Source organism: Balaenoptera ricei, chromosome 9, assembly GCF_028023285.1.
Source record: "Balaenoptera ricei isolate mBalRic1 chromosome 9, mBalRic1.hap2, whole genome shotgun sequence".
Taxonomy (NCBI): domain Eukaryota; kingdom Metazoa; phylum Chordata; class Mammalia; order Artiodactyla; family Balaenopteridae; genus Balaenoptera; species Balaenoptera ricei.
This window is the reverse complement of record NC_082647.1, coordinates 32,911,981-32,929,596: the sequence shown is the minus strand read 5'-3', so window position 1 is coordinate 32,929,596 and position 17,616 is coordinate 32,911,981. Positions and strand designations below refer to the sequence as shown.

Below are 17,616 nucleotides of genomic sequence, written 5' to 3'. Positions count from 1 at the left end.
TTAAGTGTGGGTAGTTGGTTAAAGTAAAACAAAGAAATGAACACTACGTGGGTACAAAAAAACACATCTGTGGATTGGATTCAGCCTGTGAATGACTACTCTAGATATTTATCTCGGAGGATACTGGTGGATGTGTCCTAATATACAGCCTGAATCCAACATAAAGGCCCAGGCTGCCTTCAGGGGAGAAATGACCCAGGTGAAGTACTGCCTCTCCTGAGGGCAATTATATACATACCTGAAACCCAAACTTAAAACTACTTCATTGTCTTATTAGGCTGTTTCTAACCTCAGTTAAGAAGTCTACATAAAATATTATCACTCCTCCTTGACCAAGTAAAGTAGTATAAAATATTAAAGGTATGTACCAAAAGTTGTACGTACCACTTCACCTATAAAGTGTTGGTTTCCATTTGATCTTTGAGTTTTGATGATATCTCTTCTTTTGCTCTACTACTATTTTAAATTAATGAAACAAATGGAGGCTGAATGTGAGATGCAGTATTGCGTAGTGCCACCTCTGGACTCAGACTGATCTGGCTGTGAATTCTAATTCTGTGTTATTAACACTATGACACTGAACAAGTTAGTTAACCTCTCTGAGCCTCAGTTTCCTCACCTATAAAATGGAGGTTGTAATAGTACCAATTTCAAAGGTCATTTTTGTGGGTTAAGAGATACCATGATTATAAAGCACTTACTGTAGGGCTTGGCATATAATGAGCAATGCTAATTGCTATTCTTACTAATATCCTTAATGTCTATCATCATTATAAAGCTCAAGCTAGTTTGAGGTGGACAAGTCCATGACAGAGATATAGTGAAAATTTCAATAATTCCTTTTACAGTGTAACAAAACTATGGGGTTGAGTAACTTGAGACTCTCACATGAGATAATGAAAATTGCATTGAAATGTATTTTTAATTTACCTCATTAATCTCTGCCAATCATGCCAAATGACCAACATTAATGTGAATGAAACTCAGTCCTGTGCCACAGTTAATCTCAAACCAGCCCTTTGTCACTGTTAATGATTTGAACCTCTTCATTGAAAGATCAACATTACTTGACTGTCTTCAGTTTAGTTTTATGAGAAAAAATGGTCCTATCTGAATGTGGTGGTGATTTATGTTCACTTACAGGACCCTTGTCCCAGGTAGAGCTGTAGAGCTGAACTTACGTGACTTTCAACACAGTGTATAGTTAATTAATTAGAGACTGAGCATTGAGCCACCGAACATGTGTACAATATTATTAGCTCACTTACTCAAGAAGACAGTGGTCCTTTGTCTTTAGGCTAGAAACCAAACTACAACAGAGGATGTAAATGTTGTATAACTTCCCATTATTAGTTGAGCTCTCACAATTATAGCAAAAACTTTTCTTTTTAATGGACAAAAAAAAACAGTAATGTCATTTTCTAGGCAAGAAATAATATAAAAAATTATGAGCCTTTTTTGGCCCAATATCCTGAAGGCATTGCCAATTGCCTGGTTCTCAAAATTTTGAATAACAAAAACTTGGTGATAGTAGAAAAACAGTAATTGTTTTCATCATGTGCACAGTTATGCAGCTAAACAAATCATTCAGATGTTCACAATTCTGTCACATCTTTGAATCAAAATTTCCGTAATTTTACTTTTAGACTAAGCTCCTTTCTTAATACCAATGTGCCTCTTCTCATTACCATTGAAATATCTCATATGTGCTTTGCATCATGGTACAAGTGCTAATCCAGGAAGATAGTTTAGGTCTTTTAAACTTTATTTAGAGCCTCATACTCAACATGATCAGAGAACCTAAAGAAAAGTTAAGATACATTTCTTCCTTTGTGGAAGTGATGTACCCATTTTTAGTTTTCATAGGGGCCATACTTCAATCTAGATTTTATAATTTTATAGAGTACGTTCAATAAACTTCCCTTTTAGAGTATGAAAGTAATAACTTTTTTTATTTCTTCAAAGTGCTAAACTGAAAAAATTAGTTTGGTCTACTCAGTTTGTTACCAATTATCATTAGAGTGTCATTTTGATAAAGGAGTCAGTCTACCTTATATTTTTGTACTGTTTTCTTTACCATAGAACAATATCTTCTGTTAAGTTCTTAGATATTAGCACCAGGGATATAGGCTTTTAAATTTCTATTATGTTGGTCTCTCTAGTGCTCTAACTTGGCAGTACAGCATTGACTAGATAGAGAAGAAACGCAAATTATACAGTAGGAAGCAGTTTCCTCCTTCCTTTTACAACAACCAGAGGGTATTATTGTTGCCTGGAGTATCTAAAGATCCAGTTTAGTCCTTTTATTCCTGAGAGTTTTAAGAAAAGTGTCAGAGAATTGCTATATACTATTCCCTTATGATTTCCCTTCTGTTTGCTAATGAGGAATCACTAGGTGGCTTTACATTATTAATATATGCAATATATGCTCCCATAATACCTTAATGATAGTTATACCTTTATTGATAGTAGTACTTTTCAGGCAGCATTACTTAGCAAGTGTCTATGTTTTAGGGCGTGATTTAACCTGCAAAGCATTGAAATCTACGATTAAGTCATAACAAGGTGTCACTTTACTATTACTGCCTGTCATTCATTCAGCCACTTACTCATTCAACACGTATTTTTTTAGTTCTTTCAGTGTGTCAGGCATAATTCTATATGCTGTGTATACCATGAAGAACAGAATGTACAGATAGAATACACTAATGTACTTATGTTAACAGGACATTCATAATGCTGTGCTCCTTTGGTGAAAACTCAAAATGCCAATACTATTTTAATGGTAGTCATTTACACACAGATCTCCTTGTGTGACTTGGGAAGAGCTCTGAATTCTGCATTTGTACAGAACTTATAGAATGAATTCGTTCCGGTTCTTTATCTTTATCCTACATAACATATCATGATATGTTATGCTTTTTAAAATGTTTTCTATGTGATTAGTATATAATTTCTCTCTGTTGACATTGGTATGTTTTATTTTTTTAAAAAAACATTTATTTATTATTTATTTGGTTGCACTGGGTCTTAGTTGTGGCAGGTGAACTCTTAGATGTGGCATGCATGTGGGATCTAGTTCCCTGACCAGGGATTGAACCCAGGCCCCCCGCATTGGGAGTGCAGAGTCCCAACCACCGTGCCACCAGGGAAGTCCCTGTATTTTTTATTTAAGTATACTCTTATTTATCCCTTCCTTTATTTATTAAGTACAGATTTACCAAATGCCTACTGTTTACCGGGTGTTGTTTTAGACACTAAGGCTACAATAGGAAAGAGGACAGAGGATAAATACATTTTGATGGAAATAATCACAGAGTGTAATAAGTGCCAGAAGGAAATAAACAGTGAACTAATATAAAGCTGGGCAAAGGAGGGTAGACAGGGAAGGCTTCCTGACGAAATGACATTTAATTGACACCCAAAAGATAAGAAGGACTCAGACATGCAGAAACTGGGGCAAATGCAGAGGTCTTGGAAAAGTTTGGTAAATTATGGAAACTGAGAGGAGGCCAGCACAATTGGAACAATGGGAGAGAGAAGTGAGTGGCATGTCATGTGGTGACATTGGAAAAGTAGGCCAGAAACAGGTTTGCAGAACCATTGGCTGAAGTAAAGAATTTGGGTTTTATTTTAAATGCAACAGGAAGCCTTTGAAAGGCTTCATTCAGGGTATGATATGACTTTTTTATGCTTTAATAAAGATCACTCTGTCTGCTATATGGAAAATGGATTGGATGGGGACACGAAGGGAGGCCGGAACATCTGTTATGACAGGAAGGGATTGCTGTTATTAACTAGGCTCAGCATCCAGAGTGTTTAGAATCTTTAAGTCATATTTAAAGGCTTCTGAAGATATTCCACAGTGAAGTATTTAGGAGTGTCTTTTTTGTAGTTCATTAAAGTTCTTCATGATAGAATATTGGACCGTTATACCTCATTTGGTTGTATTCACGTTTTTGAACCTTTTCTATACCTGGTCTTGGCAGTTTTCTTCTCTTTTCATGCCTATTTTCTTTCGTTGTGAGTATCAGACTTGTACCTAGCCAGGTTATGTCATGGTAGGGTTCCTCCTAAGTCTTGAATATATTCTTGCTCTAGTTCTCCATCACGTCTTATTTTCGAAATCATACTGTTGGTGTTTTACTATATAGATGATTAACCTTCATCTGTCACGTCTCCAAAGATGTTTACTAGTTCATTTAGCAAATAAGTCTTTCAGAAAGAGGCACTTAATTTCTCTTTCCGTATGTATATGCTGTATATTCTATCCCCGACATGCCATTATTTTTTAAATCATAGAGACAAATTATCTATATAATTTAAATTGTGACCTAGCTTCTAAATACTGGCTACTTCTTTTTCATTTGGGGTCATTTGCAAAGTTCGTGAATCATCATGTTGACTGTTCATGGATCTATCCTTAGAGAACACCATCATCAGACTCCTGATACCTAGCATGGGTATATAATAAATACTCTGGCTACACCCCTCTCTAACTAACAGTTTTAGTCTATTCATGCACTGTCCAGTACAGTAGCCACCCACCAGCCATGTATGACCATATAAATTAAATGAAATTATTTAAAATGAAACACAATGTAAAATTCAGTTCCTCAGTCACCCACACTGGTCACATTTCAAGTGATCAAGTGCCATGTGTATTAAGTGGCAGTGATACTGAACAGTGCAGATATTGAACATTTCTATTTTTGTAGAAATTTCTCTTGGACAGTGCTGATCTAGACGGGACCATTTTCTATGTGATATGGAATGATGTTTAAAACCCTGAAAGAGCTGAAAATAATGACCTTTTTGCTTTTCCTCGAATCTTTCAGGACTGTCACTCTATCACAAACTGTATGAACTTTATAACCTCAGACATTTTGGAAATTAAATGTTAGAACTTGCTTGCTTAATTGTTTCTATATGCCCCAGACATTTTCATTAAAGTCATTATGTCAAGTCCTTGGAAATGTTTTTGTTCCAGTCAATAAAAGTAGTTTGGGTTGGTGGTTCCACAAGTGGTCTCTTCCGCAAGTGGGCTCTATTCACAAGAGCCAAGAAATAACTTTATATTACACTGATTAGATCAGTGTCTTTGAACAACTGCTTTGGTTATTGTAAATATTATAAAATATTTATTTCTGGGATTTACTCACATTCAGAGAAGGTTAGAATGCCAACATTATTGACACTTCTTTCACTGGAACAAAGAGGGACTATAATAACCAAAGAGTCACTCAGAAATATACCCTTATCTAGGTTCTTGAGTAATTTGATTAGTCTTAGGAAATCGGAAAACATTTGCACTGGAACAAAGACTTTTGAAATAGCTAGATTATTGCTGTGTTTCTTGTCATTTTGAATTCACTTGAATTTCAAGGAAACAAAGGTGGGTTTTTTTTTTATTAATATGGTTCATATAGGCTATGTGTATAATGAAAAAAAGTAGGAAAGTGAGAATGATGCTATTAGATTTTTCATTATTATACTCCTATCTGATATGCAAATTTACCTAAAATTATATACTATTTAAAGTATAGAACTTCATAATGTAATTTCTTAATTAATGTTAATTATTCTCCATAATTTTTATATGGTACTGTTAAATACTTAAGATAAATTGATTATGAAATAAGAGATAGATTTCTTATACCAAGCGTATTTGTTTCTCCCCTATTTATTTTTATTCTGTGTTCATTTTCAAATTATTTTACTTACAATTTCTCCTTTTTTTTCTATTTGATTCTTTGTTAAAGTTATCGGGCTAATTGTATAATTTGTCTTATAATTGTGTAAATATTTCTGGTGTTATAATTGTGTTGGTATCATCACAAGATGGTTTTCCCACAGCATTTAGGAGACTGGAATGCCAAATTGAAATAGAGCAGAGTACAGATCATTTAAATAACACAGAAACTAAAAAGAAAAATCATGGTTGTTAAACATTTTTTTATTTTGGTTTAGTTATGGTATAGAACATTTGTTCTTCAACCAAAAGTTTCCACCTTGAGAAAGCCCAAATAGTGCCAATAGTGTATGTTTTAACCTGAATGCACCTTATCTTTATTCAAAAACCATGAATTTATTTATTTATTTATTTATTTTGAATTTTATTTTATTTATTTATTTTTTATACAGCAGGTTCTTATTAGTTATCTGTTTTATACATATTAGTGTATATCTGTCAATCCCAATCTCCCAGTCCATCCCACTACCACCTCCCCCAAAAAACCATGAATTTTTACACTTTTGAGATTTTAACTGGTTTTCATAAATATATATCTCATCTTTTCCAGTAATTAATTGGTCTTATAGTTATGTCCCTCATAATCATTGTATGACAAATGAAATTATTTATAGCCACCAACCAGATAAATTATCTGCCAGCAGGCTGAGAGTAATCTCTTCGTAAGAAACAAACTTTATTATTTAAAATGTTTAACTGCAATATTAGCTCTGCTGTGAGGTTCTATGAACAGTTCCTGTTGAATGAAGGAGAGAAATGGAAAAGTATTTTATTCAGTGAAATTTGAATTCCATTAACTTAACATGTTCTCACCTCAAATAGTGGTTCTTAGAACAATTATTGCAGCTGCTGGACCCAGGAAAGTAAAGCAAAGGAAAATGAAATTGTATATATTTCAATGTTAGTCATGGTGGAATTAGAAGTTGGTGTGGGAAAAATAGGAGAAGATGCTGGGAAAAAAATCAAGTGTGTATTGTTCCATTCCAGGTGGCTGTTTCTTTGGCTGTGTTGTGGCTACTTCCAAAGTGAGTATTCCATGTCCTATTGTGGATTGTATTTTGTTTCTATTGATTATTTGGGTCTTATTAATTATTGTAATATCCACTCTGCTTCATTTCCCCACAGTACTGTAGTGGAAAATTGAGTTCTTTTGTTTAAAATTGTGAGCATGTGCAGTTCCTGCAGCTCTTTACCAATTTTTAAAGGATTTAGTTGTGCTTAGTTTCCATACAATGCAATAACAATATTTAAAACAACCTTGCACACTTAGTATTTTCTCTGAGTATTTGAAATTTTATCTATTTCAATGGTTAAAAACTTAATCTACTTTCTTGCAATAGTAAGTCCTTCAGGTTAAAGGCATAAGCTCTGCTAATGAAATATGTTGTGTTTCTTTAGACTCAAATTCAGCATCATTTACATGTATTGGAAATTCAGTGGGAAAGTTTGGTTGCCTGATAACAATTTCCTTTTGCTTTACAGACCATCTCCTCAAGACAAAGGGAATAGTACAGCAAATAACAGTTATACAGTGATCATCACCAGCACCAGCTCGTATTATGTTTTCTACATTTATGTGGGAGTAGCTGACACTTTGCTTGCTCTGGGACTCTTCAGAGGTTTACCACTGGTGCATACTCTAATCACAGCGTCAAAAATACTACACCACAAAATGTTACAGTCTGTTCTTCAAGCCCCTATGTCAACCCTCAACACGTTGAAAGCAGGTACTTGACTAAGTGTACAAAATGAAGCTGCTGCTCCTCCACAAACAGGGCCTGTGAGTTGGTTGGTTTTCTAGTAGTAGCACTGGCTTTTGCATGCAGGCATCTACCCTTTGTTGAGCTTCCTTATGACTGGCATGTACCTGTCTCAGGTATTATAGGCTCTCAGATACCATCACTCCTCATATTTCTGTATCAGTTAATTAGAGTAGCTCCATTTGTTAGGACATGATGCTGATGGGACTGTAGCAGCAGAAGCAGGCCCTTCTGAGTCAGCTGTCCTTCTCTATTCAGATATTTGATCTAGCCCCCTTCTAGGCATCTTGCTGCCAATGTATATTGTTGTTTAAAAGAGAAGATTTGAAGTGATCAAAACAATTCTAAGATTCTTTTACTAATAAAGTGTTTTGATGAGGTAGAGTAATCTAGTTTCATGTAACTGTTCAAAGATGATCCCATAAATTCATTCAGGGTTGTTTTAAATGGGTTGGGCGGATCCCAAATGTATTTTAAAAGTATTTTTGACACTATCATAGAGGTTAATAAAAGAGTACAAGCTGTCCGTTATAAGATGAGTAAGGTCTGAAGATCTAATGTATAACGTGGTGACTATAATTGATAACACTGTCCTGTATAATTGAAATTTGCTAAGAGAATAAAACTTAAATGTTCTCTCACACACGCACAAAGGTAACTATGAAAGGGGGTGAATGTGTTAATGAACTCAGTGAGAGGAATCCTTTCACAATGTATACATATATTAAATCATCACGTTGTATACTTTAAATATCTTACAATTTTTTTGTCAATTACACCTCAACAAAAATAAGGCCACAGAAAGTAAGAGTAGTGAAATAAAGGGACCAAAGATTTTAAAAACTAAGGACAATAAGGTACTTTGAAAGTAATCAATTTTATTGATTCCCCTTTAGACAAATTCACATTTAAAGAATCTGAGGTTAATAAGGAATCTCCCAAGTTTTATTCTTACAGAAATCTGTTGAGCACTTACTTTCTATGGCACTAAGCCAGGGACTGGTATGAAAGGATGAATAAGGCACAGTTCTTGCCCTGGAAGGATCCAGACAAGGGAGAGGAGGTAGACACAGGAACATTTGATTATAAAGGAAAGAATAAATTCCAAGACCGAGATTTTTAGAGTGATTTGTATCTAAAAATCTCAAGATAAGAATTATCCATCATTTTTTTCTGGGTAAAACATTTCAGTGTTAGTATTCAAGAAGATCTTCCTTATATTTATTCTTTTAAGTCCTTGTGTATCACTAAAGCCTTGCCTCATTTGGATACACTCATCACCACGCTTCTGTTTTAGAGCTAAGAAATTTTAGACCTAAAAGAGAATGCCCAATTACCTTGATCCAATGATTTCATTTTTTTAAATGGGAAAACTGAGATCCAGAGAAGGTAGGGGATTTGCCCAGGATTCTAGCAATGAGAAATGGGCAATGAGAATTAATGAAAGGATCATGGGAATTGTTTGAGGTCTGGCTTGTCCTCATGAGAGTGATGATCATGGGCAAGTTACTCTTCTGAGACTTTGCATCCGCATCTGTAAAATGGGGAAAGGAATAATTATCTCAGAGGATCATTGTGAGAATGAAAAAAAGTCATCATCTACTAGCCTGTTACATAGCCAACATGAAATAAATGCCAGTTCCCCACTGTTGTTCACTTTCCATTGTTTCCCATTTGAAATATACTAAGCACTAGAATGATATATATATATATTTTTTTTTTTTTTTACCAAAGCAACTTTCATTTTCTACACAGAATAAATACCATACGCTACTTTTTTTTCAATTTTTGATTCATTTATGAAAAGATATACAAATATATTTAATTAAATATGCTAAATAAAATATCATTAGCAAGGGCAAGGAGATAGTGACAAATAAAAAAATAAGCATTGAATTCTTCCTACATAAGGCTTTTTGCCGAGGGCTCAGAGTGATACAAAATAAATGTGGCATGGTCCAATGACCTCTAGAAATTTACAATATAGAAAAAAGAGGTAAGACATGTATACAAGCGACTGTACAACATGGATATAATTATTACAACACAGAAGTGCTGTAAAGATGTATTAAAGGTATTAAATGTGTCCAGAGGAAGAAGGGATTAATTTGAGGTGGTGCAAAAATTGACGCTTCCTTGCAGGAAAGGCATTTGAGTTGGGCCAGGAAGGAGACATAGATTTTAACATGTAGACATGAGAGGAAAGGGTTTTCAGGCAGAGGAGCTACGTGGAAAAGGCAAGGAGGTAGGAGAGTATAAGGTGTATTTAAACAATAAGCCAGTTTGAAACAATGTTTGAGAAGAGGAAGCTTGTACCTAGGGTAGTTTACGGCCAAATCATGGAAGATATTAAATATTAAACTAAGAATTTTAGACTTTATCCTGCGATAAATGGCGGGGGGTAAATGATAAGATTCAATATCACTTTGTTTGTACAGTATTGTGTTGTATTTTATCTAATTATAGGTTTAACTCACCCCTAGACAATGTATTCCTCAAGGGCAAGGAGCAAGGCTTATTCACCTCTGTTATCTCAGTGCCTAGCATTGTGCCTGACACCTAGTAGACACTCCATGTGTAACTTTTCTTCATTGAAGGAAAAAATGATCAGACATACAAATGTGAGTCTGTTAATTTAGAAGACAGACTGAAGCTTAGATTGCCAGTGAAGAGGGTAGAAAAGGAGGACAGGGCAAAGGAGGTCCACGTGGTGGGCAGGAAGGGGTTGAGAGCAGCCACGGGTTCTGCTGAGGTATGTTTTAGAAAGGTGTGGAAGTTGAAGGATAGGGAGGCTCTATATTACAAAATACGATATGAGGGAATGATGAGAGCATATCCAGAAAATTATTACTAAACTCAGGCTTGTAAATGGGAGACTTTAGTAGTAGGATGGGTGCCTATTCCTGACATAATTTGTGATAGGGCTCTATTAAAGACCTTGGTTTTTGCCTGAATCTTACAGCAATCTGTATTTTATAAAAGTTTAAAAGTAGTAGACAATAACTTGAACACAGAGTTATTTAGAATCTTTGCACAAGTTACTTAGAATCCTTGTACTAAAGTTGTCTACGTCATTATATATATATATATGTATATATATATGATTATGTACTCATTTGTATTTGAGTTCTGAATGCTTCTGCTGTGATCCAAATTTATCAAATTCATCAAATATTGATACATATTTTTAAGATTACTAGTTTTTGAAGAATTTTTCTTCACATTATAGGTGGGATTCTCAATAGATTCTCCAAAGATACAGCAGTTTTGGATGATCTTCTGCCTCTTACCATATTTGACTTCATTCAGGTTTGTAAAAATAAGTACTATTAAGTGACTTTGCTTTGTTGCACTTTTTAAAACTAATTAGAAAATGTAGTAAATTAGTTCTTGCTTACTTTTCATTCGATTAAGAGTTGAAGCCTGTATATTGTATAAATCTTTTCAATATTAAAAAAAATCTTCAAAATAGTCATAAATTTAGTAAATTCAGTAGTAAGTCAGAACTGTTTACCTGACCAAAACCTAAGGCAATTCCTCATTTAGATATAATAGCTGTCTACTTGGGAGTGATTTAAGATGCATGGCAGACCGTTTTCCCCCAAATCACTGTCCGTGAAGTGTGACATTTTTGACATTGGCATCACTATTTGATAGAAGTCACCTACCTCCCGAGGGTCCGTGTTAAAATGAAGATCAGTCAGTTTCCTGGTGGACTACAGTTTCAACCAGTCTCATCCATGAACACTTTGGCAAAGATTAGCTAGTTAGCAATCTCACAGTAAGGACCATAATGCAGGGACAGAAGTACAGGTAAGTTTTCAAGCAGGTGAGAGAGGAAGGAAAAATTCAGGACTAGTCAGGACTATCCCTGGGTGACAGATCTGAAGACACCTGCAGGGCAGTCTGACTCTGAGCATGTGTCCTTAGCGTGGGGTGATTGATGGTGAAAGTGGAGAAGGGAAGAAGGGGTTGGAGATGAAGGTGACCTAGGGGATACCGCATCAAGACTTCCTAAGTGACAGAACTTGAGTGTTGTGAGTTAATAACCTTGGCTGTTGAATGAGGTTTGAAAACAGCTTACTGTCTGGCTTAGGTTGAGCTTCAGAGAGTAAATGACGCAGTCTCAAATAACCTCCTTGGAGAGACACTTGGAACAGGATGCTGCCCATCTCAGGATGAGTTGTTCGTCACCCCCCCCACTGAGAACCTGTGAAATAAAATAAAATAAGGGCTATCACATTTGTGTGTATACACAGCTGACATTGGCAGGTGCACAAAAACCAGATTGCCAGTTTGCCTCATCTGAAATGATTGGCACAGTCAAACACATTAACTGTTCCAGGTGAACTTTAGTATTTTGAGTTTCCTTCAGTTACTCTGTTTAGGGATATAACTTAGCAGCCGCTGCTGGAATTCTTTAACCGATGCTTTGAGTTTATGCATGTGAAGGAATGTTTCCCATGTCTTTCTTTAATTTCTGGGCATTTCTTCCTTGTTCTAGGATTGTAAATGACTGGTCTCAACTGTAATATTATTAAATCAGGTACAAACGGGAACATGGACATCTTGACATGATTGCAAAAGAATTCGCAAATGTTAGCCCTTGATAATTTTTTAAAAAAAAAACTTTTGTAGTCTGCTGAGTATTTTCTGAATCAGTGTAAGGCTCACTTCAGAAATCCTTTGGGAGAGTGCAGTTTTGAACACTTATTTTATGAATTAACACTTCTTGACACACGTGATGGTTCTCATCCTTTCTCTTACGGCAATTTCAGTAGTTTCTGCTCAACTTCTAATGTTGTTGCAGCTCACTAGTTGTTTCATAAGTGATTGGGCAGGGCTTTTTAATTTTGATTTCCCTATTTTATTTACAAGGAGGTCTCACATTAAGGAAGCATGATACATGACAATCAAATACAGTAAAAATCTGATTAATTTTGATTTTATTAAAAAATGCATCAGAGGGGTCCTTTAAATTGTGAACCCCTTTGGTTATACTTAGGTTCAGATTAGTTAAATTTCTTTTTAGTCACATTTCAGAAACAGATTTTTTCACAGAATGAGGCACACCTGTAAATTTCCTTTTTTTAAAAAAATGTTATTTCTATTAACTCTAGTTCTTAACATTTGATAATATTCTGGGCAATTTACTTTCTGGATTGGAACATTGTATAGTGAAAATGAAAGATCCAGATTCTATTCTGCAGATACCACTATTTATTTTACCTTGAGCTAGATACTTTATCTCTAAGAGTCTCAGGTTTCTCAAATGAGGAAGATAAGTCTGATGATGGTCACTTTCAATATTAAACTTGTATGCTTCAGATTGGCATACTGGAAGTGGACCATACATGACAAATTTGAACTTGAAGCCACACAGAAAAAAAACTATCCTGGTGTCCTACTTATCTCTATGCTTCAGTGACTGATTTTTTTCACGAAACAGAAGCCTCCGTGTTTTAAAATATGCAAATCTTCTCTTGTCAGCCTCAAAACCTTTAGGTTTTTTTGATTCTTTCTGTCTTACCCTAATATATGAATACACAGTGAGTCCCGCCACTTTGATCTTTACTATGTCTTTTACATCTTTTTTCCTCCCTTATTCATTCTGTTAATTCCATTAATCCCTGGCTTAAAAATTCTCAAGGACTAACTATCAATTATGAATTAAATTCCAGATCTGGTGTTCATTGCCTGGTTTTAAATAGGTATTTATTATCTATTTATTGATCAATCAATTAATTAATTAACCTTCTAAATGATTTCAAAGTGATCCTTCATTCTTATCATCTGGTGCCTTGCAGGTTTTATAGTCTGTTGATTTTTTTCCCCTAGAATTTTAGGATTTGGGTAGGGATGAACGGGAATTAGAATCTGTACTCACATTTCCATCTTGTATTGAAGTCCCTCTATTTATTTATTTTGTTGTCCTCTCACTAATATACCTGGTCTGAAATGACTTGTTTCTTATTCACTGTGAATTAAAAACTAGGACAGAATTTAAAGTTTCTTTGTATAATTAGAATATCAAACATATTAAACCAGTGCCTTTAGTTTTGCACAAGTGCTAAATTATTAGCTTCTGACCTCAATGCCTAAGGAGGGCTCCTTATAAAGCAAATAGAGTTATTTTCCTCAAAGCTTAGATTTACTGTTCACTTCTCAGTTTGGGCTGTATTCTGGATAATTTTAATCGCTGGAAATCTACCTTGTGAATATTTCACCATTTCCAGTTTTACCCACCTTCTCCATTCTTCTCAAACCCTATGTGATATCTTGGTAGGGTTGGCTGCACAACTCTTCCTGTTCTATTGTAACATAGTTACATTGTCATTCCTAAGAATCTCCACCATATCAGCAATAATTAAGTTAGAAAGAGAAAAACAAATACCATATGCTAACACATATATATGGAACCTAAAAAAAAAAAAAATGGTCATGAAGAACCTAGGGGCAAGACAGGAATAAAGACACAGACCTACTAGAGAATGGACTTGAGGATACGGGGAGGGGGAAGGGTAAGCTGGGACAAAGTGAGACAGTGGCATGGACATATATACACTACCAAACGTAAAATAGATAGCTAGTGGGAAGCAGCCGCATAGCACAGGGAGATCAGCTCTGTGCTTTGTGACCACCTAGAGGGGTGGGATAGGGAGGGTGGGAGGGAGAGAGACGCAAGAGGGAAGAGATATGGGGACATATGTATATGTATAACTGATTCATTTTGCTATAAAGCAGAAACTAACACACCATTGTAAAGCAATTATACTCCAATAAAGATGTTAAAAAAACAAGAAAACAAAAACAGAAAAAAAAAAAGAAAAGAAAAAACAATGATCACTTTCCCCACCCACTGTTATAATCCAACAGCTCCAGATTGGAATTACATGGTAAAAATAGCACAAGACAAATGAACACAGTACTGTTTACAACTGTCAACAGCAAACAAAAAAAAAACCCTGATTCTAATGGAATAGCTGAACGTTTCCATGTTGCCAATGCAATAGCATTTGTCTTTCAGACATACTGGTATTTAATATAGTGGCCCATTTAAATTAAATTGTATTTCCTAGTAAATAATGCTTGGAAGTTAATTTTTCTCTTTTTTTCAAAAGATCCTATTTCTGAGAAATAAATACCCTCAGTTAAAAAACTGAGTCATTTGCCATTGATGAAGTCTTATCATGTAGTAACTAGGGCGTTTGAGGCTTTCTCATTGCACTGGTGGAACTTGTAGGGCAAGAACAGAATAGAGAAGACTTTCTTTAGATTATTGAGTCATCATATGTACTTAGTCCAGTGTTTGGCACTGTATTTATCTGAGTATTTGTTGAACGAGAATGAGTGAAGGGCTTATTGTAGAATTTGATGATGGACACCTTAGAGGCATTTTCCCTAGAAAAGTATCATTGAGATATGATCATCCGAAGCTTTAGATGAACATAACAACCCATTCAAAGAAGATTTATGCAGATCTTAGTTACACGCTTATTCATGTTTTCATCTACCAAAATGTTCTGTATTTCTGTATTGGTTTTAAAGTACATGTGTCACCCATGGCAGTTGGTAGACAACTGGCTCAGTGATTATCAGATAGATGTTATGATAGGTTTATTTTTCAACCCTTGTTGTGACAGTTACTTTATTTATACTTTATTCACATGGGGTATTGTGGAACAAATGTTAGCAGATTTTTTTTTAATATGTATGGATTTAGTGTCCTTTGGAAATATAGAATTTAAGCCTTGAACTTGATCTGAAGAACACCAATATGGTTAACTTATTTCTGAGACTGCCCACAAGGATCCAGTTTTGGGGGTGGATAATGTGAAGATATGTCTCTAATGAATGGGCTTGACTGAAACACAAAATTCATTTGACAGTATATGAGAGAAAAGTGGTCTAATTTCAAATTAAATCAGCCATACCCCCAAAATCTTCTTTTTGCTTTTTTTTGAGCCTCTAGGTCATCTTCGATTGTTTTAAGGAACAGGAACAAAAACAGGAAGGGGAGTGAAATTTATTAAGTATACTTTTTTTTTTCAATCTTAAATGTTAATCAACTAGGTTTGAAGAAATTAAGTAGCTTGCCTAGATGACCAAGCCTACCAGATTTTTCTGACTCAAAAGGCTCCAAGGTGAATGCCCAATTTTCAGAAATTGTCTGAACAAAATAAATCCTAAAATTTCACATTCATACTAAAATTATTTTAAAATAGAAAGTTTCTTTTAAAAGAAGCCCAGGCTAGAAAAAAATTATGTTCATTTAAAATTTATTTATCATACAGCACTTTAAAGTGTATAGGAAGTGAGTATACACTAAGATGCAAGAATACCGTGTTTTCTAAACTGCAAAACATTATTATGAGCAACCTAAACAATTTTTGGAATTTTGATAGAACTTATGAAAAATATACTTAGAGGTGGCTGCCTTCCCAGTAGGAAGAATGGAACAGAGTGTGAAGACCCTATTTAGAAAGATGTTGCTAACATACCTTGTGCACTTTGCAACATGGAACTGTTTACTTACCAGTGTATTTTCTTTGATCCCACAGTTGTTATTAATTGTGATTGGGGCTGTGGCGGTAGTCTCAGTTTTACTACCCTACATCTTCCTAGCTACAGTGCCAGTGATAGTGGCTTTTATTCTGTTGAGAGCCTACTTCCTCTGCACCTCACAGCAACTCAAACAGCTGGAATCTGAAGGTATGATGCAGCCTGTGCAACGCTCACCTGGGAAAATATCACAAGAGCTATTCGTGGATATTTATCTGTGATTTATGTACCTTTCCAAAATTTTTTTCCCATTTTTAATCTCTGGCATTATATGACAACGACTTTTAAAAACATCTATTTCAACTGTGATCCAGGCCGTCTCTGTACATTCTCATCATATATAACTCTCTTGGGTCTCATACTTTTGTTATTCATTAGATCTTAAGTATTATTATTGAGAATTTGACCTTTGTCTTCTTTCAGATTTAAAATATAATGTTAAACCACAAACTATCCCCCCCCCCAAAAAAAAGTATAAGTAGGAAAAGGAAACAGTAAATTATAAAGCACACATAGATTGTTTTTATTAATGAATGACCATGTGACTTCGTTTTGATTTTAAGACAAGTATATAGAGTCTTAGGAGGCTTGATGTACATTATATCCATTCATAATCATATAAACTAAAATCTGAAAACATAGTGCTGCTATTACTAAATGTTTGTCTGTGTTCCCAAATGATACTGGACAAAATTCTTCCCTCTGGCTTGTTTTCAGACACCTTTCCTTTCTCTCCTGGGGGTCTGCCTTTTTGTGTGCCCCCAAACACTGCTTGAGCTCTTTGGGAAGCACGTTGTTCAGTAACAGCCTTTGTTTGGGTGCATTTTCAGGGGATATATTTCCAGTGTGTTTCTGCATTGAAGGTTATTTGCTAAATTAAGTCACATAAACTTTCTTAATTGAGGCCTTGAATAAATTGCCTCAAAAGAAAAACTTTTTCTCTGATTAATTTAGGATTAGTCAGATAAACAATGCCCAGTGGTAGCCAAGGGATATGAATAAATAATGGCAGTGATTTTATAATAAGTTCCCATCCATGGTAACCAAGTAAAAAAGAGGGTAACTCATTAAAAAAATAACAGATTGCATCTATTCAAAGTACGGCACCAAAATGAAAAGCCTTTTTAACCAATGACATTTGTTGTTTGGTTATTCTTTAAGCCACTCTTTTTAAAGTAAGAATTTGCATTATGTGTTTACATGACTTGCATTGTTTCCTATGTAATATTTCACAGGCAGAAGTCCAATTTTCACTCATCTTGTTACGAGCTTAAAGGGACTATGGACACTTCGTGCCTTTGGACGGCAGCCTTACTTTGAAACTTTGTTCCACAAAGCTCTGAATTTACATACTGCCAACTGGTTCTTGTATCTATCAGCACTGCGCTGGTTCCAAATGAGAGTAGAAATGATTTTTGTCCTCTTCTTCATTGCTGTTACCTTCATTTCCATTTTAACAACAGGTACTGTGAACTCCTTAACTATTTAGCTAAGCATTTAATTTAAAGCTTTGCCAACCAACAAAATGCTACATTCTTATAG

General features: G+C 35.0%; 1 protein-coding gene across 1 annotated transcript in view; it reads left to right on the top strand.

The window, feature by feature from the left end:
- CFTR (CF transmembrane conductance regulator) overlaps positions 1 to 17,616 on the top strand; it is a 200,316-nt gene that overhangs the window by 120,305 nt on the left and 62,395 nt on the right. The window contains exons 17-21 of the mRNA XM_059932516.1: positions 6,740 to 6,777; positions 7,235 to 7,479; positions 10,742 to 10,821; positions 16,074 to 16,224; positions 17,310 to 17,537. Of these exons, the coding sequence (XP_059788499.1) occupies positions 6,740 to 6,777; positions 7,235 to 7,479; positions 10,742 to 10,821; positions 16,074 to 16,224; positions 17,310 to 17,537 (742 nt within the window). The remainder of the gene's footprint in view (positions 1 to 6,739; positions 6,778 to 7,234; positions 7,480 to 10,741; positions 10,822 to 16,073; positions 16,225 to 17,309; positions 17,538 to 17,616) is intronic.